The following is a 21,577-nucleotide window of genomic DNA, read 5'->3' as shown; positions in this document are numbered from 1 at the left end:
CTTCAATGGGTAAAGAAGGTGTGTTACTGATTTTGCTATTAACCTGCACGGGGGGAGGAGGGTTTATTTTATTTTATTTTATTTATTTCGGTGTGAATGTTGTATAAAGGTGAGGGGGGGAAGGTTGATAAATGTGTTGTGTTGTGGAGGCGAGTGTTGGGGGGGGGGAGGGAAATGGCGGCGGCGCCCGCCCGTTCGCCTCAGGCGGTTTTGGCGCCATTTCAGGCGGACAGCAGCGAGGGTTTATTTTTTGTTTTGGCCGTCGGGGTGGAGTCTGTGCGGGGGGTGTGAGGGCGGCCGGCGGGGACACGGAGGGGTTAATTTAACTAAAGGCGGGGATTGTGTACGCTCCCGGCGGCCCCGGCGCGGTGTCCGCTCCCGCCATTGCGCGGCAACGGAGGCGGTCGGAGAGGGAGAGGCCGGCGGGCGGGGGCGCGCTCCCGGTGAGTGTGTGTGTGTGTGGGGGGGTACGTGGGCGCGCTCCCGGTGATGGGGTGACAGGGACGCGCTCCCGGTGAGTGTGTGTGTGTGTGGGGGGTACGTGGGCGCGCTCCCGGTGAGGGGGTGACAGGGACGCGCTCCCGGTGTGTGGGAGGAGGGGTTACGTGGGCGCGCTCCCGGTGAGGGGGTGACGGGGACGCGCTCCCGGTGAGTGGGGTACTGGGGCGGAGGCGCGCTCCTGGTCAGTCTGTGTGTGTGGGGGGGGGGGGCGCGCTCCCGGTGAGAATGTGCGTGGGGGGACGCGCACCCGGTGAGAGTGTGTTGGGGGGGGGGGGGGGCGCGCTCCCGGTGAGAGTGTGTGTGTGGTGATGGTGGTGGGGCGCGCTCCCGGTGAGAGTGTGTGTGTGTGTGTGTGTGTGTGTGGTGGTGGTGGTGGTGGTGGGGGGGGGGGGGGCGCGCTCCCGGTCAGTGTGTGGGACGCGCTCCCGGTCAGTGTGGGGCGCGCTCCCGGTGAGGGTACGGGTATGTAGGTGCGCTCCCGGTCAGTGTTGGGGGGCGCACGCTCCCGGTGAGTGGAGGGAGGGAGGGGGGGGGGCGCGCGCGCGCTCCTGGTGAGTGGGGGGGACGCGCTCCTGTTGAGTGTGGGGGTGGCGGGGAGGGGAGACACAGTGGGCTGAGGCAGTGTGGGGTTAGGGGGGCTGAGGGAGGGATAGTGATGGGGAGGGGAGAGAAAGCGGGCTGAGGGGTAGATTGATGAGTGGAGAGGAGGGTGGCTGGAGAGGAGGGTGAGTGGGAGAATGATGAGGGGAGGGAGCTGGAAGGAGGAGGATGGGATAGTGGAGGGTGGAAGTCATTGTAGGGAGGGAGAGCGAGCTGAAGGTGAGGGGGATAGTGAGCGGGGTGAGGGGGATAGTGATGAGGGGGAGCTGAGAGGAAGGCGGGTGAGACTAGGTGGGGGGTGAGTAGGTGAGGGTTGTGAGGAGAGACTAGGTGCGGAGAGGGGAGCTGAGGGATTTAGGGCAGAGTTAGAGGATCGGTGGAAGTGAGGGTGTGGGATTAGGGGAAGAAGGAAGTGGGGGTGGGTGTAAGACAATAGACAATAGGTGCAGGAGGAGGCCATTCGGCCCTTCAAGCCAGCACCACCATTCAATGTGATGGGGAGAGGAGTGAAAGTGGGCTGAGGGGTAGATTGAGAGAGTGTGTGGGGGCGTACGTTCCCGGTGAGAGTGTGTGTGGGGGCGCGCATTCAATGTGATAAGGCTGATCATTCTCAATCAGTACCCCGTTCCTGCCTTCTCCCCATACCCCCTGACTCCGCTATCCTTAAGAGCCCTATCTAGCTCTCTCTTGAATGCATTCAGAGAATTGGCCTCCACTGCCTTCTGAGTAAGGGTAGCAGTCTGTGGCAGTGGAAGGGTAGGTGGGCTGTGGTGTTGAGCAGAGTACAGCTGAAGGTCTGTGATGGGAAGAGGGAAGATTTTGAGTGGGATGACTGAGCCACAAGGAATGATGGAGAATGCTGACATCTGGTACATGAGTGAGGGGCTCTGCTTGAGCCATCGTGTTGTCGTCTCATTGAAAGTTTTGCTGCGTTTTTTTTTTTGCTTCTGTGGCTGAGGGACAAAGGTAGATGGCCGAGATAGACACAAAGTGCTGGAGGCACTCAGCGGGTCTGGCAGCATCTCTGGAGAAAAAGGATAGATGACATTTCGGGTCGCAACCTTTCAAACTGAAAGTGGGGTGGGGGGAATAAACTGAAGTTGTGAGAGAGAGAGTGTTGTAGAACTGTCAGAGAGAATAGAGCTTCAAAGTAGGTAGACACAAAATGCTGGAGTAACTCAGAGGGTTAGGCAGCATCTCTGGAGAGAAGGAATAGGTGACGTTTCGGGTCGAGACCCTTCTTCGGACTGCTACTTTGTCTACCTACTTTGCAGAAATTCTCTCTCCGATGGGAGTTCTTCAAAGTAGGCATAACCTTGAGGTGATTTTCTTTACAGTAGGCATATGCTGCCTGCTCCGCTGAGTTACTCTGGCATTTTGTGTCCATCTTCAGTATAAACCAAGTCAAGTCAAGTCAAATTTATTTGTCACATACACGATGTGCAGTGAAATGAAAGTGGCAATGCCTGCGGGTTGTGCACAAAAAGAATTACAGTTACAGCATATAAATAAAGTTAATAAGTTACTATTAGTGTCGACAAAAATTTAGTCTCTGGGGTTATAAAAGTTGACAGTCCTGATGGCCTGTGGGAAGAAGCTCCGTCTCATCCTCTCCGTTTTCGCAGCGTGACAGCGGAGGCGTTTGCCTGATCGTAGCATCTGGAACAGTCCGTTACTGGGGTGGCAGGGGTCCCTCATGATCTTGCTTGCTCTGGATCTGCACCTCCTGATGTATAGGTCCTGCAGGGGGATGAGTGTAGTTCCCATGGTGCGTTCTGCCGAACGCACTACTCTGCAGGGCCATCCTGTCCTGGGCAGAGCTGTTCCCAAACTAGACTGTAATGTTGCCGGACAGGATGCTCTCTACAGCCCAAGAGTAGAAGCAATGAAGGATCCTCAGAGACACTCTGAATTTCCTCAATTGTCTAAGGTGGTAAAGGCGCTGCTTAGCCTTACCCACCAGTGCGGCAATGTGCGTTGCCCACGTCAGATCCTCTGTGATGCGGACTCCCAAGTATTTAAAACTGCTCACCCTATCCACAGTAGACCCATCTATCTCCAGTGGCGTGTACGTCCCTGGATGTTTAGCCCTTCTGAAGTCCACAATCAGCTCCTTTGTTTTAGTGACATTCAAGAGGAGGCTATTGTCCTGACACCAGAGTGCCAGATCAGCCACCTCCTCCCGGTAGGCCTTCTCATCGTTGTTGGAGATCCGGCCCACCACCACAGTGTCATCAGCAAACTTGATGATGGAGTTTGAGCTGAACCTGGCCCCACAGTCATGTGTGTACAGGGAGTACAGTAGGGGGCTAAGGACGCAGCCCTGGGGGGATCCTATGTTCAGGGTGAGGGAGCTAGATGTGTTCCCCCATCCTGACCACTTGGGGCCTGGCAGTGAGAAAGTCCAGGTCCCAGGCACACAGAGGGGTGCTAAGCCCCAGTTCCATCAGCTTCTCAACCAGTCTGCTGGGGACTATTGTGTTGAATGCTGAACTAAAGTCAATGAACAGCATCCTCACATAGCCCCCCTGGCTGTCCAGATGAGAGAGAGAGCGGTGTGTAGAACCTGGGAGACTGCATCATCCGTGGACCTGTTCGGACGGTATGCGAACTGTAGTGGGTCCATGTTGCGAGGAAGGAGGGCGCAGATGTGCTTCTTGACTAGCCTCTCAAAGCATTTCATGACAACCGAGGTGAGGGCCACCGGTCGGTAGTCATTTAAACACGCTGGAGAGGCATTCTTTGGCACCGGTACAATGATGGATCTTTTGAAGCATGCAGGGACCACGGACTTTGCCAAGGAGAGGTTGAATATTGTGGTGAGCACTGGAGCAAGCTGAGTAGCACAAGACTTTAGTACTCGCCCAGATATACCATCTGGGCCTCCAGCTTTCCTCGTGTTCACACGCGTCAGAGCCCACCTCACCTCATGCTTGGACACCGAGAATGTGTGCACATCCCCGGGGGTGGATCCCCCTCCAGCCTCGCTAGCCAGTGCCCCTTCGGTGCTGTTTTTAGACGGCGAGCTGGTGGTGTTACCCATCTCAAACCGTGCATAAAAAGAGTTCAGGTCATCAGCTAAGGAGGAGCCGGCACTTCCGGTTGAGGGGGTGCTGGACCTGTAGCTAGTTATTGTCCGTAGCCCCTGCCAAAGGCGCCTGGTGTCCTGCTGTTCCATCTGTGACTCCATCTTGTCCCGGTACCTCCTTTTTGCATCCTTCACTGCCTTTCGCAGTCGGTAGGACTCTCCCTTGTAGTTGTCCATGTTGCCGGATGCCAGGCCAGAGTTGTAAGCAGCGGTGCGAGCATTCAAGGCCATGCGAATAGATCTGTCCACCCAGGGTTTCTGGTTAGGGAAGATACTGACCCTTACCGTGGGGATGATGGTATCGGCTATTGTGGCAATGAAGTCCGTAACCGCTTCCGCAAACTCATTTACGTCTCTGGAACTTGCTTGGAACATGTTCCAGTCGACTTCGCTCAGTGCATCTTGCAGCATGGCCTCTGAATGGTCAGCCCACCGCTTTATATCCCTCGTCACTGTCGCTTCCCGTACTATCCGTTGTTTGTACTCCGGCAGCAGGAAAATGGCAGCGTGGTCAGATTTTCCAAAAGGAGGGAGAGAAACGGCCTTGTAGCCTTTCCTGAACGGCGTGTAGCAGTGGTCCAAAGTTCTTTCCCCCCTGGTGACACACGTGATGTGTTGGTAGAAGTTGGGCATGACCTTTTTGAGATTTCCCCTATTGAAGTCTCCAGCCACCAGCACAGCCGCATCAGGGTTCCCTCCCACACATTTTGTCTGCTTCACTGCAAAATCTCCTCAGGTATGCCTACTTTGAAGAATGCGTAGGAGAGAAACTGCAGATGCTGGTTTAAATAGAAGGTAGACACAAAATACTGGAGTAACTCAGCGGGTCAGGTAGCATCTCTGGAGAGAAAGAATGGGTGATGTTTTGAGTCGAGACCCTTCTTCAGACTGCTACTTTGTCTACCTACTTTGAAGAAATTCACCTCTCTCCGATGGGAGTTCAGCAACACACTTTCACACTGCTCGAGTTTATTCCCCCACAACCACCCCACTTTCATTTTGAAGAAAGGTTCTGACCAGAAACGTCAACTATTTTTCTCCAGAGATGCTGCAGAGAGTTACTCCAGCAATTTGTGTCTGTCTTCACAATAAACCAGCATTTGCAGTTACATAGAAACATGGACAATAGGTGCAGGAGTAGGCCATTCGGCCCTTCGAGCCAGCACCGCCATTCAATGTGATCATGGCTGATCATCCACAATCAGTACCCTGTTCCTGCCTTCTCCCCATTCCACTTAATTCCGCTAGCCCTAAGAGCTCTATCTAACTCTCTTTTGAATGCATCCAGTGAATCGGCTTCCACTGCCTTCTGCGGCAGAGAATTCCACAAATTCACAAATCAGTGAAAAGGTTTTTCCTCATCTCAGTTCTAAATTGCCTACCCCTTATTCTTAAACTATGGCCCCTGGTTCTGAACTCCTCCAACATCGGAAACATGTTTCCTGCATCTTGCGTGTCCAATCCCTTAACAATTTTATATGTTTCTATAAGATCCCCTCTCATCCTTCTAAATTAGGAGACCAAAACTGTACCCAATACTCCAGGTGTGGTCTCACCAGGGCCCTGTACAACTGCAGAAGGACCTCTTTGCTCCTATACTCAACTCCTTCCTACACACAAGTTAGATGGCTTTAACTAGTCAGTCTGTAATAAGAGGAATTGTGTAAATTGGTCGACACATATCAGATTGGATGCTCAGGATATTAGTGATGAAAACTGAACGTTCAGGCAGCGTCTTCCCCACTTGTTGGGTGAATGCAGATACAACTGATCAAGATATTCACAATCCCCACAGCAAAGCCGTCACAATGATGCCCCCCCCCCCCCCAGTTACTAACCTGAGTAGTAACCTGCTTTGGCTGCAGCATGTATCATTTAAAAAATATTCACGGCAGTGAGTTCAGTTTCGAGACACAGCATGGAAACAGGACCCTTGGCTCACTTTCATGCCGACCATCAATCACCCAGTCACACTAGTTCTATGTTATCCCACTTTTGCAACCACTCCCTACGCATTACAGGCAATTTACAGAGGTCAATTAACCTGTCTTTGGGATATGGGAGGAAACTGGAGTACCTGGTGGAAACCCATGCAGTCATAGGGAGAACGTGCAAACTCCACACAGACAGTGTAAGGATCGAAATTGGATCCCTGGCACTGAGCCTAGTTTATTCTGATTGGACTTCCCAACCCCTGACCATTTTCACCAAGGAGGACGGTGGGAATGTCAGGATCTTTTCCAACAAAAGCTTTTCATTGTACCTCAGTACACGTGACTAAGATAAACTCGGTACTCAGATAAACTAAAACTGAAGCTGATCTCCAAGTCACATTCCATTCTCATTTGGAAATGTATCATCGTTCTCTCAATATTACGGGGCCCAAATCTTGGAACCCCCTCCCCAATGGGCACTCCGGGAGCACTTTCACCAGAAGGATGGTTGCGGTTGAAGGTAGCTTAACGTTGCTTTCTTGAGGGCAACCAGGGATGGGGGCTATGTGCTAGCCTTGCTAGAGATACCCGGATCCCTACAAATGAGTTAAACTGGAAGGAGAAGTGGACCCAATGTTTCAGGCTGGTGACCTTCTATCAGAGTTGGGAAAAGTTAATGTTAAGCAAGGAAGAACAAGGGACGGAGTGGGACATTCTTTATGTGGGCTTTACCTTGTACTAGGCATTATCCCCTTAGCCTGTATCTCTGCACTTTGGATACTTTGAATGAAATCATGTATAGTATTTTTGCTGACTGGATAGCAGGCAACCAAAAAGCTTTTCACCGTACCTCGGTACACGTGACAATAATAAACTAAACGAAATGGTTGGATGATGTGAATTTGTGTCTTGCAAAATGATCTGCTTATTGAACTGGGTAATGAAGATGTTCATGGCAGAGGCAGGTCAGCACTTGCTCGTCTTTGTGTGTTGTTGACCTCAAATTGATTTTGGAGGAAGTGAGAGGTCAGTGTTCTTTTATTGAACAAAGTGCCAAGTGCTGGAGTAACTCAGCAGGTCAGGGAAGCAGAGTCGGGAGTTGAGCTGAGTAACAAAGCGGGTCAGGCAGCATCTCGGGAGAAAACGAATGCATGACGTTTCGGGTCGAGACCCTTCTTCAGACTGAAGAAGGGTCTCGACCCGAAACATCACGCATTCCTTCTCCAGAGATGCTGCCTGACCCGCTGAGTTACTCCAGCTTTTTGTGTCTACCTTCGATTCAAACCAGCATCTGCAGTTCTTCTCCTACACAAGTCAGGGAAGCATCTGCAATTGGAATGGATAGGTGATGTTTCGGGTTGGGACCTTTCTTTGGTCTGAAGAGAGAGCCGGGCCTAAAACATTGCCTGTCCATACCCCTCACAGATGCTGCCTGACCATCTGAGTTACTCCAGTTCTTCGTGTTCGGCTCAAGATTTCAGCTTCTGCACTTCCTGTTGTGTTTATTGTTGTTTTGCAACAAGGGTGGCACGGTGACGCAGCAGTAGAGTTGCTGCCTTACAGCGCTTGTAGCATCGGAGAGCCAGGTTCTATCCCGACTATGCATGCTGTCTGTACGGAGTTTGTACCTTCTCCCCTTGACCGCATGGGTTTTCTCCGAGATCGACTTGGCTTATATTCCCTGGAATTTAGAAGGATCTTATAGAAACATATAAAATTCTTAAGGGATTGGACAGGTTGGATGTTGGAAAAATGTTCCTGATGTTGGGGGAGTCCAGAACCAGGGATCATAGTTTTAAGAATATGGGGTAGGCCATTTAGGACTGAGATGAGGAAAAACTTTTTCACCCAGAGAGTTGGAATTCTCTGCCACAGAAGGCAGTGGAGGCCAATTCACTGGATGTATTCAAGAGAGAGTTAGATATAGCTCTCAGGGCTAATGGAATCGAGGGGATAAAGCAGGACAGGGTACTGATTCTGGATCATCAGCCATGATCATCTGGCTCGAAGGGCCAAATAGCCTACTCCTGCACCTATTTTCTATGTTTCCTCCCACACTCCCAAGATGTACAGGTATGTAGGTAAATTAGATTGGTATAATTGTAAATTGTCCCGTGTGTGTGTGTGATGGTGTGTGTGTGTGTGTGTGATGGGGTGTGTGTGTGTGATGGGGTGTGTGTGTGTGATGGGGTGTGTGTGTGTGATGGTGTGTGTGTGTGATGGTGTGTGTGTGATTGTGGGTGTGTGTGTGTGATGGTGTGTGTGTGTAGGATGGTGTTAATGTGCGGGGATCGCTGATCCTTGCGGACTCAGTGGGCCAAAGGGCCCGTTTCCGTACTGTATCACTAAACTAAACGTACAAGTTCTGCGTTACTGCTGAATGGCCACTTCCTCACTTTGGGAATAAAGTTGCCAGTGCACTATGATGAATTACTCGTGCGCCACATTATAACGTGTGTGTGTTTACTGTAAACCACTCTCACTGGATGCAGGTCAGTCCCAGCCTCTCCTGTAAGTGTACATGCGAACCATCTGCTTCAATGCAAAGCAAACCTCTGAGGTTAAAAAAAGTGGGAAGTCATGACTCTTTCTTGATATTTGTAGAACACTCAAGGCAGTGAAGTAGTTTTATTAAGTGGTACTTAATTGTCAATACAGATGCTCCTCGACTTACGATGCTTTGACTTACGATATTTCGACTTTACTCTGGTGCAAAAGCGATACACATTCAGAACGGTAGAGTTGCTGCCTTACAGAGAATGCAGCGCCGAAGACCCGGGTTCGATCCCGACTACGGGCGCTGTCTGTACGGAGTTTGTACGTTCTCCCCGTGACTGCGTGGGTTTTCTCCGAGATCTTCAGTTTCCTCCCACACTCCAACGATGTACAGGTTTATAGGTTAATTGGCTTGGTGTAAATGTAAAAATTGTTCCTAATGTGTATAGGATAGTGTTAATGTGTGGGGATCGCTGGTCGGCGCGGACCCAATGCGCCGAAAGGGCTTGATTCCACACTGTATCTCTAAACTAAACTAAATTAAACTAAACATTCAGTAGAAACCGTAGGTTAGGTGGCTATGATGTTTGGAAGGTTAGGTGTATTAAATGCATTTTCAACTTACGATATTTTTGATTTACAATGGGTTTATCGGAGTGTTCCCCCATCGTAAGTCGAGGAGCATCTCTAGTGCTTTATTTGTCACCTATGGAATTGCACAATGGAATTTATATTACACGTAGGCGCTGCCATTTTTTGGCGCCATTATTCAAAGTCCGGTCGGCCCGCGCGCTCGATGCACTGGAACAGTTCACACGATGTGACGTACCTCGCCTCGCCTGGCCATCTTTGTGTCCTGGGAGCGTCTCCTGCGGCCTACATGAAGACACTGTAGACATTACCCCGGTTCACCCTCCCACCGCCCCTGGCTCCTCTCAGGATATATAGGTGACTTCGCATTTAGCAAGATCTATCCACAATGTAATAGATAGTTTCAGTGCAGTCTCTTAAGTTTTGTTCCCTAAAGTCTGGTGGCTGGAACAGAACACGCCCTTCTAGCTGAGGGATAGTTTACGCTTTGCAAAGGATCTGATATCAGTTTCTTGTTTAAAAAAAAAATAATTTCATGAAGATTCCCTTCTGCTTCTAAAAAAGAAGAGTTCTGACCCGAAAGGTCGCCTATTTCTTCTCTCCAGAGATGCTGACAGACCCGCTGAATTACTCCAGCACTTTGTGTCTATATTTTGCTTTAAAAGACTTTGTGTTCTGTTATTTTCAAATATCTTAAGTCACAAATTTCTCTGTTTCCATATTCTCTTTAATATGTCCTTCTTCGGACCGAAGACGAGGCCTGACCCGAAACATTACCTATCCATTTTCTCTGGAGATGCTGCCTGACCTACTGAGTTACTCCAGCATTTATTGTTGTTGTAAATCAGCATCAGCAGTTCCTTGTGTCTATCAGCCATTTCCTCCCAATTGTCTGTGTCTGGTGCCATGAGAGTTGTGTCGATAATGATGAGAACCTTAATTGAAATGGCAGTGTCAACACTGGGTCGTAACGCCTATGTGACTCATGGGGATAAATAAGCATGAGAGGGCCAATGTTGGAGTAACTCAGCGGGTCAGGCATTTCTGGAGGAAAACGAATAGGTGACGTTTCGGGTTGAGACTTCTTCAAACTGAAAGCAAAGGTGGGGGTGGGCAGCGAGTGGGGCGGGTGTAATAAACTGGAGCAGTGAGAGAGGGAGTCAAGTGTGTTTTATTGTCATATGTCCCAGATAGAACAATTAAATTCTTACTTGCTGCAGCACAACAGAATATGTAGACATCGTACACTGTAAACATTAAGATAAACGAGAGCAGAACTGTCAGAGAGAGGAGGAGAACTTCTTCAGTCAACATTTCTTGAGGAGATTTTTGCAGTGGAGCAAACAATGGAGTAAGGAATGGCTCCGATATTGAATAAGACCCATGGCTGTTCTTCTGCCTCAACACCAATTTTCTTGACCCATGTCCATATCCCTTGATTCCTTCGAAAATCCAGACGTCTATCAGTCTCAGTTTGAATGAAATAAATGACTGGCTCTCCAGGTAGAAAATTCCAAAAGATTTTTCACCTTATTACTTATTCATTTTGAGACCATGACCCCAAGTACTGGACCCTTCAGCCAGGATTCACACCCTTTCCCTGCTTTCTCTACACTACCTGCCCCTCCGCCTCTTTTCGTATCATCCGCACATTTTGCCACAAAGCCTTCAATCCCCTCATCCAAATGCAGTGGTAAAATGGCCCCACATAATTTAGAAATCCACCTTGCCTCTTGTATTGAAACCCTCTCGTAATATGATCTATGTATATTTTCCATCCTTGCTGATTTTAAACTCACCAAAGAGTTCCAGTTAGGACTCTACTTAGTATCGTATGTGACTGAACAGGGTGGACGGAGTAGTTTAGGGATTGGTAGTCTCTGAGAGAGATTCAAGAATAGCAGATTTTTGAGTGGCGAGTTATTCTCGCTTCAGGTACTGTCACCGATAGCAAAATAAGTTGCCCCCCTGTCACTCCAAGGAGTAGTTCATTCACTCTTTCTCAAGTAGGTGGAATCAAGTTTGTGATTTGCACCTTTTGAAATCTGCATATATTATGGAAAAGTCCAGCAGAGAGTTTGCTTGAGTGTGGTATGGTGGCGCAGTGGTAAAGTTGCTGCCTTGCTTACTGCGCCAGAGACCCGGTTGCATCTTGACTATGGGTGCTGTGTGTATGGAGTTTGTACGTTCTCCCTGTGACCGAGTGGGTTTTAGCGGGTGCTCCGGTTTCCTCCCACACTCCAAAGACGTATAGGTTTTTAATTGGCATCTGTAAAATTGTAAATTGTTCCTAGTGTGTAGGATGGTGTTAGTGTACGAGGTGATCGCTGGACTTGATTGGCCGAAGGGTCTGTTTCCGCGCTGTATCTCTGAAGTCAGTGTTAAGGTTGATTTTAAGTTAATTGTTACGTTATTTGTGAAAACACTTGCTTTAGCAATGTGCAGGCCTGGTGTCCCCGTGAAGTTGACATAAGAATCAGTTATAGCGATTTAATGGTTCCAGTGGACAGAAATAGGAGCCTTATTAACTAATATATGTCACACTTGAGTTTACTGGTACTGTACAGAACCGTTTGTGACATGCTTGTTTCTGTAGGACATCATTGTTTTGTTGTGCATTAAGTTTGGAGATCAGGGTAGCAACCAGGTTTGGTTAAGGTTTGGTTTAGGGATACATCGCGGACACAGGCCCTCCGGCTAACCACGTTCGTGCTGACCAACGATCCCCGCACACTAACACTATCCTACACAAAATTTACAATTTTACCAAAGCAAATTGACCTACAAACTTGTACTTCTTTGTAGTGTGGGAGGAAACCGGAAATCTTGGAGAAAACTCGCGGAGGTGACAGGGAGAACGTACTAACTCCGTACAGGCGGCGCCCATAGTAAGGATTGAACCCGGGTCTCTGGGGCTGTGAGTCAGCAACTCTACCGCTGCGCCACCGTGCCGCCCCTTATGATGAGTTAATTAACCTAACCTTTTCCTTTAATCATGCTATTTGAGACGTATGTTTATCCTTTAACACAACCTGACTCCCAGGTTGTGTAATGCTGAAGTTTCCTCCAGGGTAATTAGTGTTTTGGAGGCTTATACTTTGTTGTCTGAGCAATACCTCTCTGTAGTATTCTGGTCCTTTGTGTTTAGTCGTGTGGGAGGAAACTGAAGATCTCGGAGAAAACCCACGCAGTCAAAGGTTCCAACGGTCAAAGGTCTTTTATTGTCATATGTACCACTTAAGGTACGGTGATATGCAAATTGCCAGACGAGGAAAAAAGCAACAAGACACACAACTACATCAAAGTTAACATAAACATCCACCACAGTGGATTCCCCACATTCCTCACTGTGATGGTAGGCAAAAAAGTCCAAGCTTCTTCCTCTTTATTCTCCTGGGGCAGTCGAACCATCCGTCGGGGCGGTGGAAGCTCCCGCGTCGGGGTGGTGGAAGCTCCCGTGTCGGGGCGGTGGAAGCTCCCGTGTTGGGGCGGTGGAAGCCCCCGTGTCGGGGCGGTGGAAGCCCCCGTGTCGGGGCGGTGGAAGCCCCCGTGTCGGGGCGGTGGAAGCTCCCGCGTCGGGGCGGTGGAAGCTCCCGCGTCGGGGCGGTGGAAGCTCCCGCGTCGGGGCGGTCGAAGCCCCCGCGTCGGGGCGGCGGAAGCTCCCGCGTCGGGGCGGTCGAAGCTCCCGCGGCTCGGAGTTCCTGAAGTCGGCCTCTGACCAGAGACCGCGGATTCCGTGACGTTTAAGTCTACAAGCACCCACGGTTGGAGCTCCAAGGTCGTTCCCCGGCAAAGTTATCGCGGGCTCCGTGATGTTAAAGTCCCGTAGGCTCGCCGCGGTGGAGCTCTCAAAAGTCTCGGTCTCCAGCAAAGGCCGCCAACTCCTCGATGTTAGGCGGACGGAGATGTGATACGGAAAAAAATCGCATCTCCATTGAGGTAAGGGATTAGAAAAAGTTTCCCCCAACCCTGGGAGAACATGCAGGCAGCACCCATAGTCAGGATCGAGTCAACACTCGTCCCTAGCGCTGTAAGGCAGCAACTCTACTGCTGCGCCACCTTGCTGCCTGGAAATATTTCCCATTGTAGAAGTCTTCACGTGACCTCCCATCAATCAACAAAGCCCGGAGGACACGGAACCAAAATCCCAAAGTTAATTTCAAAAGTTATTGACGGCCCGGTAGCGCAGCAGTAGACCGACTGCCTTACCGTGCCGGAGACCCGGGTTCCATCCTGACTACGGGCGCTATCTGTACGGAGTTTGTACGTTCTCCCCGTGACCTGCGTGGGCTTTCTCCGGGATCTTCAGTCCCCTCCCCCTCTAAAGACGTAGGTTAATTGGCTTGGTGTAAAATGTTAAAAAATTGTCCATGGTGTGTGTAGTGTCAATTTGTGCGGATTGCTGGTCGGTGCGGACTCGGTGGGCCGAATGGCCTGTTTCCTCGCTGTACCTCTAAAATAAACGTAATATTGGTATAGTTATAAGGTTCTTCAGAATTTAGTTTGGTGTACACAAGACCTCTTGAAACATGTCCCAGCTACAATAGTCCCACCTGCCTGTGTTTGGTCCATATCCCTCCAAACCTGTGCTATCCATGTACCTGTCCAACAGTTTCTTAAATGTGTCTCTATAGACAATAGGTGCAGGAGGAGGCCATTCGGCCCTTCGAGCCAGCACCGCCATTCAATGTGATCATGGCTGATCATTCTCAATCAGTACCCCGTTCCTGCCTTCTCCCAATACCCCCTGACTCCGCTATCCTTAAGAGCTCTATCTAGCGTCTTCACAGATGCTGCCTGATCTGTCTACCAATAACATTTTCTGGTTTTTTTTCAGAATTACAACATCTGTAATTTTTTGCTTTCAACTCGACTGTACACGTCTGTTGTACTGTTCCTTTACAGTGTGACTAATCACTGCAGAAAATCTATTATTATATTACTAAAACTCTCATCTTGTATGTATGCATGTTCCCAAAATTCAGCCAAAACGGTACACGATAGCGCAACAATTTTGGGCCCACCTTACTCGCCATTCGCCTGCATTTTAAAAGTAATTAACTTTATAAACTTTAATAAATGCGCGCCCTCCCCCGATCCCGGTGTGCCCCGTGCCTGACCTTCCTCCCATGGTGCAGGGCGGCGGCCGAGAGAAGGTCAAAGAAGATGGCCGCTGGCATGACGAACATGGGGCAGCACCTTGTGACCACTCTCCTGCTGCAGCCTCCGATATACCCTGGGATCTTGCTGTGCGCCTTTGGAGTAGGGCCCGCTGTCACAACGGGAACACAAAGGCTCCACGGGTCATGTTTCGTTCAAATTGTTGCGCTATCTTGTACAGTTTTGGCTGCTTTCTGCCCGACCAATTGTTCAAGCACTTTTGGTTGCAACATGTGCCATAATTTAGTTCAACGAAGAAACTGACAAGTTAGTAAAGAACCTTTAGTAACAACGGGAACCCAATGGGTCCACGGGCCGTCTAGTAATTTATAACAATCTTCCCTGCAGGTTTGTTGGTGGAGCTGACGACTGTTTGTGGGCCTGATAACTCCTTCAAGCAATGGCGTTTATAAAGGTTTATGGGCAGATTCGCATCCACAGCATACAGACCGGCACCACAAAATGGAGGGAGGGTAGCTTCGAAATCGTGGAGAAGGACAACAAAGCCCTTCTATTCGTGGTTTTCAAAGCTGGAGGTCCTGCCAAAATATTCCAGGTACTGTTACACCTTATATACCAGGCTTTACAATGCTGTTAACACAGAACATAGAGCAGTACAGCACAGGAATGAGTCCTTCGGCCCACAGTGTTGTACAGAACATGATGCCAAGTTAAATTGATCTCGTATGCCTGCACATGACCCACATCCTTTTATTCCCTGCACTTACTGTGCCTGTATAAAAGCCTCTTAAATGCCAGTATCGTATCTGCCTCCACCACCACCCCTGGCAGTGCATTCCAGGCCCTCACCTCTCACTGTGTATATATATATTTTAAACAACTTGCTCTGCACATTACAATAAACTTCCCCCTCTCGTCTTAAAGCTATGCCCTCTCGTGTTGGACATTTCCACCCTGGAACAAAGGATCTGACTGTCCGCCCTCTCATAATTTAAAAACTTTTATCAAGCCTTCCCTCAACCTTCGACATTCCTGGGAAACCAATCCCAAGTCTGTCCCTGAAGCTGAAACCTTCTAATCCAGGCAGCATCCCGATGAACCTCTCCAAAGCCTCCACATCTTTCCTGCAATGGGGAGCCCAGAACTGCACGCAATACTCCAAATCATTTGCTGAGCCATTTTTAAATTGTCTTCATCTTCTATAGCGTTAAAACCCATCCATGTGTATTTGGACTGTGAATCTCTGGTAATCTGTAATGAAATATTCCTTTCATTAATAAGGTGAGAGGGGAAAGATTTAGACAATAGGTGCAGGAGTAGGCCATTTGGCCCTTCGAGCCAGCCCCGCCATTCACTGTGATCATGGCTGATCATCCACGATCAGTGCCCCGTTCCTGCCTTCTCCCCATATCCCCTGACCGCTATCTTTAAGAGCTCTATCTAACTCTCTCTTGAAAGCATCCAGTGAATTGGCCTCCACTGCCTTCCGAGGCAGAGAATACCACAGATTCACAACTCTCTGGGTAAAAAACCTTTTCCTCATCTCCGTTCTAAATGGTCGACCCCTTATTCTTATCTTGGAGACAACCCCACAAACGTACAAACTCCGTACAGCCAGCACCCGTAGTCGGGATGGAACCCGGGTCTCAGGCGCCGCAAGTTCCGTAAGGCAGCAACTTTACTGCTGTGTCACCATGCCGACCTAAATAGGTTTAAGGTGAAGGGGAAACGATTTAATAGGATCTGAGAGGTAGCTTTTTAGAAACATAGAAAATAGGTGCAGGAGTAGGCCATTCGGCCCTTCGAGCCTGCACCCTTTCACACAAAGGGTGGTGGGTGTATGGAAGGTGTTCAGTTTAGTTTATTGTCACGTGTACTGAGGTACAGTGAAAAGCTTTTGTTGCGTGCTATTCAGTCAGCAGAAAGACAATACATGCGTACAATCGAGCCATTTATAGCTGCTAGTTGAGGCTGGGACTATCACAACGTTTAAGAAACAGACAGGCACATGGATGGGACGATGGAGGGATATGGGACAAACGCAGGCAGGTTGGACAAGTGTAGCTGGGACATGTTGGCCGGTGTGTCATGTTGGTAGGTACGCTAGTAGTCAGTTTGAAAAGTCCGGGAGCAGAGCAAGGACGCCCGTTGGCTGAGAAGAAAAGTAAGTGGCAATTGCAGTGGAAAAGGCAGATTAAAAAGAGCGCATAACCCCAGCTGGTCAGGACGGCAGCAGAGAAGTGAGATTGGTTGATCAATTAAAGCAGACGATTGGTAAATTGGCCATTTAAGTAATTTAGTGACTGATATAAGCAAGGCTTGCACAAGGGGTGCAGCCCTGTCCGGGTGCAGCCTTGTTGAGGGAAGTGCCCTGTGAGAAAAGTGCGAGTCTTTGGCGAGGAGGCTGAGGTGAGGAGGTTACGCTTGTTTTTTGAGCCGGAATTGTTTTTGACACCAAAGTGATGGCGCACAAGTTGGTGCAGTGTGTTTCCTGCAGGATGTGGGAAGGTAGAGACACTGCTGGAGCTTCTGGGAGCTACACCTCCAAGAACTGTGTCCAGGTGCAGCTCCTGAGTGGACATGTGGCAGAGTTGGAAAAGCAGCTGGTTGACCTCAGGGCCATCCGGGAATGCGGGAGTTTCCTGGACAGGACCTACTGTGAGGCTGTCACGCCAAGGGTCCAGGTCGAGCGAAGGTGGGAGACCGTTTCAGGGGGGAGCGAACGTGGACTACAGGAGACCCCGGTGGCTGTGCCTATTGCAAACAGGTACACCCTATTGGCAACTGTTGGGGCAGAAGACGCTTCCAGTCCGAGCGGCAGTCGCGTTGGCGGTTCTATCCCAGGCAAGGAAACTCGACCGGGGAGACCGAAGTCAGGAAGAGCCATAGTAGTCGGTGACTCCATTGTCCGAGGTACGGACAGTAGATTCTGTGGCGACAGGCGGGAGTCGAGGATGGTTTGTTGCCTCCCTGGTGCCAGGGTTCAAGACATCACGGGGCGGCTTCAGAACATCCTAGCGAGGGAAGGTGATCAACCGGAAGTAGTTGTGCATGTGGGCACAAACGACTTCGGGAGGAAGAGGAAGGAGATACTGCAGCGTGAGTTTAGAGAGTTAGGAAGAAGACTGAGAAGTAGGACGTCGAGGGTGGTTATCTCTGGACTGCTACCTGTACCTCGTGCTGGTGAGGGCAGGAACAGAGAGATCGGGGATATGAATGTATGGCTGAGGGGCTGGTGCAGGGAGCAGGGTTGGAGGAGAGGGTGCTGCACCAATGCAGGAGAGGTTTGGGCCCTACGGGTCCACTTGGTCTAATTTTTCAATAAATCTGTCTGCCTATGTCCTTACTGTTTTAAATTGTACCTTTATTTAGACATGTATTTGTTTTGTGGAAAGCACTTTGGGCTGCATTAAATTGCATGAAAAGTGCTATATAAAAATTGTTATTATTTATGTATAGTATTATCTGTTCTGTTTGGGTTGCATGCTAATCAAAGCATTTCTCTGTACCCGGCTGGGTACACGTGACTGTAATAAGCCTAAAACAAAGTTTTGCTTTGGCCGCCATTCTGTGAATGGCGTAACTCGGCGTGGACGGCAGTGTCTAATACCAGGCTCTTTCCTTCTGCTCCCCCTGCTGTGACCAGCTCAACCGTAACGTGAAGGTGGTGCAAGTCAGCCCCTCGACGAAGCAGCGCTGCCGCCTCTTGGTGACTCTGCAGGACAAGAGCAGCCTGATTATTGACCAGGCCCCCAACAACGATGCTCTGCTGCTGAAGGAATACCTGGAGGAACTGAGCCCCACCCGTGAGTGCCGTGTTCAACTACCACTTGCAAAGCCTCAAATGCCACCATCGTATCTACCTCCACCACCACTTGGATGGCGCAGCGGTAGAGTTGCTGCCTCACAGCGCCAGAGACCCGGGTTCAATCGTGACTACGGGTGCTTGTCTGTATAGAGTTTGTACGTTCTCCCCATGACCTGTACGGGTTTTCTCTGGGATCTCCGGTTTCCTCCCACACTCCAAAGATGTACAGGTTTGTAGGTTAATTGGCTTGGTATCATTGTAAATTGTCAATAGTGTGTCCAGGATAGTGTTAGTGTGCAGGGATCGCTGGTCAGTGCGGACTCGGTGGGCCGAAGGGCCTATTTCTGCTCTCTCCCACTCTGTATCTCTGAAAGGAAAACCACCTCTGGGATTCGCCACAGTTGCCTAGCACATCTCAAACCTAGCACATCTCAAACATCTAAAAAAAACTGCAGATGCTGGTTTAAATCGAAGGTAGGCACAAAATGCTGGAGTTACTCAGCGGGACAGGCAGCATCTCGGGAGAGAAGGAATGGGTGACGTTTCGGGTCGAGACCCTTCAGTCTCTGGGTGAAAAGGTTTTTCCTCATCTCAGTCCTAAATGGCCAACCCCTTATTGTTAAACTGTGACCACTGGTTCTGGACTCCCCCAACATCGGGAATATTTCTCCTGTGTCTAGCCTATCCAATCCATTTAAGAATTTTATGTTTCTATAAGATCCCCTCTCGTCCTTCTAAATTCCAGCGTATTGTCTTTCTGTTAACTGATTAGCACGCAACAAAAGCTTTTCACTCTACCTCGGTTTAAAGTGGAACCTGTTTATCTGTCGGTGCCATTGGCAAGCCATGGGCGCAGGGTCAGTCTGTACCTGGCGGGGCTTGGAGGGGGGAGCAGACAGTGAATCCTATCCCCCCCCCACTCCCGCGGTTAAATCACGGGGTGGGGGGTGGTGATGCCGGGACCAGGGGCAGCTCGGCCAGCATCCAACAGCACTTTTCCAGTCTTCTCTAGCAACGGACCGAAGGGGGGGGGGGAAGAGAGAGAGACGGTGGTCGGGGAACGTCTGTAGATCGGAATGCAGCAGAGAATGCACGGGGGGGGGGGGGGGGGGGGGCAGAGTCAATGAATGAATGAATACTTTATTGTCACCTGTAACAATTCACAGTGATATTCTTTGTTTTGCACACCCAAGGTATGCAAAGAGTCGACACTTAAAGGGCGCCGACAAAGTTACAAAGTATTCCATGCCGGGTCTTTAGTTTAGAGATACAGTGCGGAAACAGGCCCTTTCGGCACACCGGGTCCGCGCCGACCAGCGATCCCCGCACATTAACTTTACCCTATACCCACTAGGGACAATTTTTTTTTTTTTTTACATTTACCAAGCTAATTAACCTACAAACCTGTACGTCTTTGGAGTGTGGGAGGAAACCGAAGATCTCGGAGAAAACCGCAGGTCATGGGGAGAACGTACAGACAAGTAGTCGGGATCGAACCGGGGTCTCCAGCGCTGCATTCTCTGTAAGGCAGCAACTCTGCCGCTGCGCCACCGGTCCTCATTTGTTCTCCCCCTCCCCTCATAGCAGCCCCCCACGTCGGGTCTCCCTTCGTTCCCTGCAGTGCGTCCTCCAACTCCCATCCTCGACTGCCGGTGACCTCAACAACCCCTGACCTCTGGTGTTTCACTGTCAAGAGGTCCCAATTTACAGAGGGCCAATTGTGGCAGTGTCTACTTTATTCCTGTCCCCTGATTCAATGTTTGCAATTTTTTTGATATTATTTTGATGATAAATGTAAATTACGACCAACATTTGAAACTTTTAAATCTCTTTTGGAAATGGAGGTAAATTACCTTGTCCCTGTCGGCTCTGATACTCTTTTTTTTAAAATCCGCAAGATTAATAAAGGTTTCCCTTTTGAAATTTATATATGGTATTTGTTATATTTTAGACTTTGAGGTGTCTTCTACTTAGTACAGTTTTAATTACATTATTCCAACTTGTTTTCTGGATCTTGGAGATATGTTACATCTCCCTTTTAAAAATATTGGCATAAACGTTTAGCTATTTGTGAGCCCAATGGCAATAAACTGTTTTGCAATTAATTAAATATGTATAATCATGCATCTGTTATCATTTTCTTGGATAGGAAGACTTAGTTACAATCCAATAGGAAAAAAACTGCAGATGCTGGTTAAAATCGAAGGTAGACACACAATACTGGAATAACTCAGCGGGTCATGCAGCAGCATCTCGGGAGAGAAGGAATGGGTGATGTTTCAGGGTCTCGACCCGAAACGTCACCCATTCCTTCTCTCCCAAGATGCCTGACCCGCTGAGTTAATCCAGCATTGTGTGTGTACCTTGGTTACAATCCATCTGGATGAGGAGTAAGCTAGATTTTTATCCCATTGCAGACAGTGTGGTTCCCACCTTGGTGTCTTAACTTTGGTCCAGTGGTTTATATTATTCTGTATGACTGTTATTACTATGTTTGAGTTCTGTCTGATATACACTACTGCTTTTCAGGGGTAAAGACGCATCAAGGATCCAGCAACTTTGGGGGAAGGTTAGGAAGCCGGGTTATGTCAAAGGAATCTCACCGTCAGCTGTCTAATATAGAGAACCAGGTGGGTAACTATTGCCTGTTCTGTGAAATAGTGTGACTTTCAGGTGTTCTTCCAGCCTCTCAATCCAAGGCAGTGGGTGCTTTATAACTCAGTTCTCTACCTCTTTAGCAGATGGTCTTACATGGAACATTACAGCACAGGAACGGGCTCTTGAGCCCACATTATTTGTGTCGATCATGACGCCAACTTAAGCGAGTGTCAGGGGTTATCGGGAGAAGGTAGGTGAATGGGGTTAGGAGGGAGAGAGAGATCAGTCATGATTGAATGGCGGAACAGACTTTAGATTTCGAGATACGGCGCGGAAACGGCCCACCGTGCCGCCCAGCCCCTGCACATATTTTTTTAGATTTAGAGATACAGCGCGGAAACAGGCCTTCGGCCCACCGCATCCGTGCCGCCCAGCGATCCCTGCACATTAACACTATCCTACACCCACTAGGGACAATTTTTACATTTTACCCAGTCAATTAACCTACAAACCTGCACGTCTTTAGAGTGTGGGAGGAAACCGAAGATCTCTGAGAAAACCCAGGTCACGGGGAGAACGTACAAACTCCGTACAAATTCTGCTCCCATCACTTATGAACTGATCTCACGTAGAAATAAAGAACAGCAGATGCTGGTTCATACCAAAGATAGACACAAAGTACTGGAATAACTCAGTGGGTCAGGCAGCATCTCTGGAGAAAAAGATCTGATATTCTTTTTTAAAAATCAGCAAGGTTAATAAAGGTTTCCCTTTTGAAATTTTTATATATGGTATTTGTTATATTTTAGACTTTGAGGTGTCTTCTACTTAGTACAGTTT

General features: G+C 49.2%; 1 protein-coding gene across 3 annotated transcripts in view; it reads left to right on the top strand.

The window, feature by feature from the left end:
• The first annotated feature begins 339 nt into the window (after positions 1 to 339).
• Positions 340 to 21,577, top strand: part of usp37 (ubiquitin specific peptidase 37) — a 70,393-nt gene continuing 49,155 nt past the window's right edge. For 2 of the 3 annotated variants that reach the window (XM_078404349.1, XM_078404347.1), the window contains exons 1-4: positions 340 to 443; positions 14,719 to 14,926; positions 17,978 to 18,137; positions 20,669 to 20,769. In XM_078404349.1, the coding sequence (XP_078260475.1) occupies positions 14,771 to 14,926; positions 17,978 to 18,137; positions 20,669 to 20,769 (417 nt within the window). In that variant the 5' untranslated portion in view covers positions 340 to 443; positions 14,719 to 14,770. Of the gene's footprint in view, positions 444 to 606; positions 621 to 14,718; positions 14,927 to 17,977; positions 18,138 to 20,668; positions 20,770 to 21,577 lie in introns of those variants that run through there. The other variant, XM_078404348.1, reaches the window with a different exon arrangement.

Source organism: Rhinoraja longicauda, chromosome 8, assembly GCF_053455715.1.
Source record: "Rhinoraja longicauda isolate Sanriku21f chromosome 8, sRhiLon1.1, whole genome shotgun sequence".
Classification (NCBI taxonomy): domain Eukaryota; kingdom Metazoa; phylum Chordata; class Chondrichthyes; order Rajiformes; family Arhynchobatidae; genus Rhinoraja; species Rhinoraja longicauda.
Note: the sequence above shows the minus strand (reverse complement) of the source record. Positions and strands in the feature narration are given on the sequence as shown.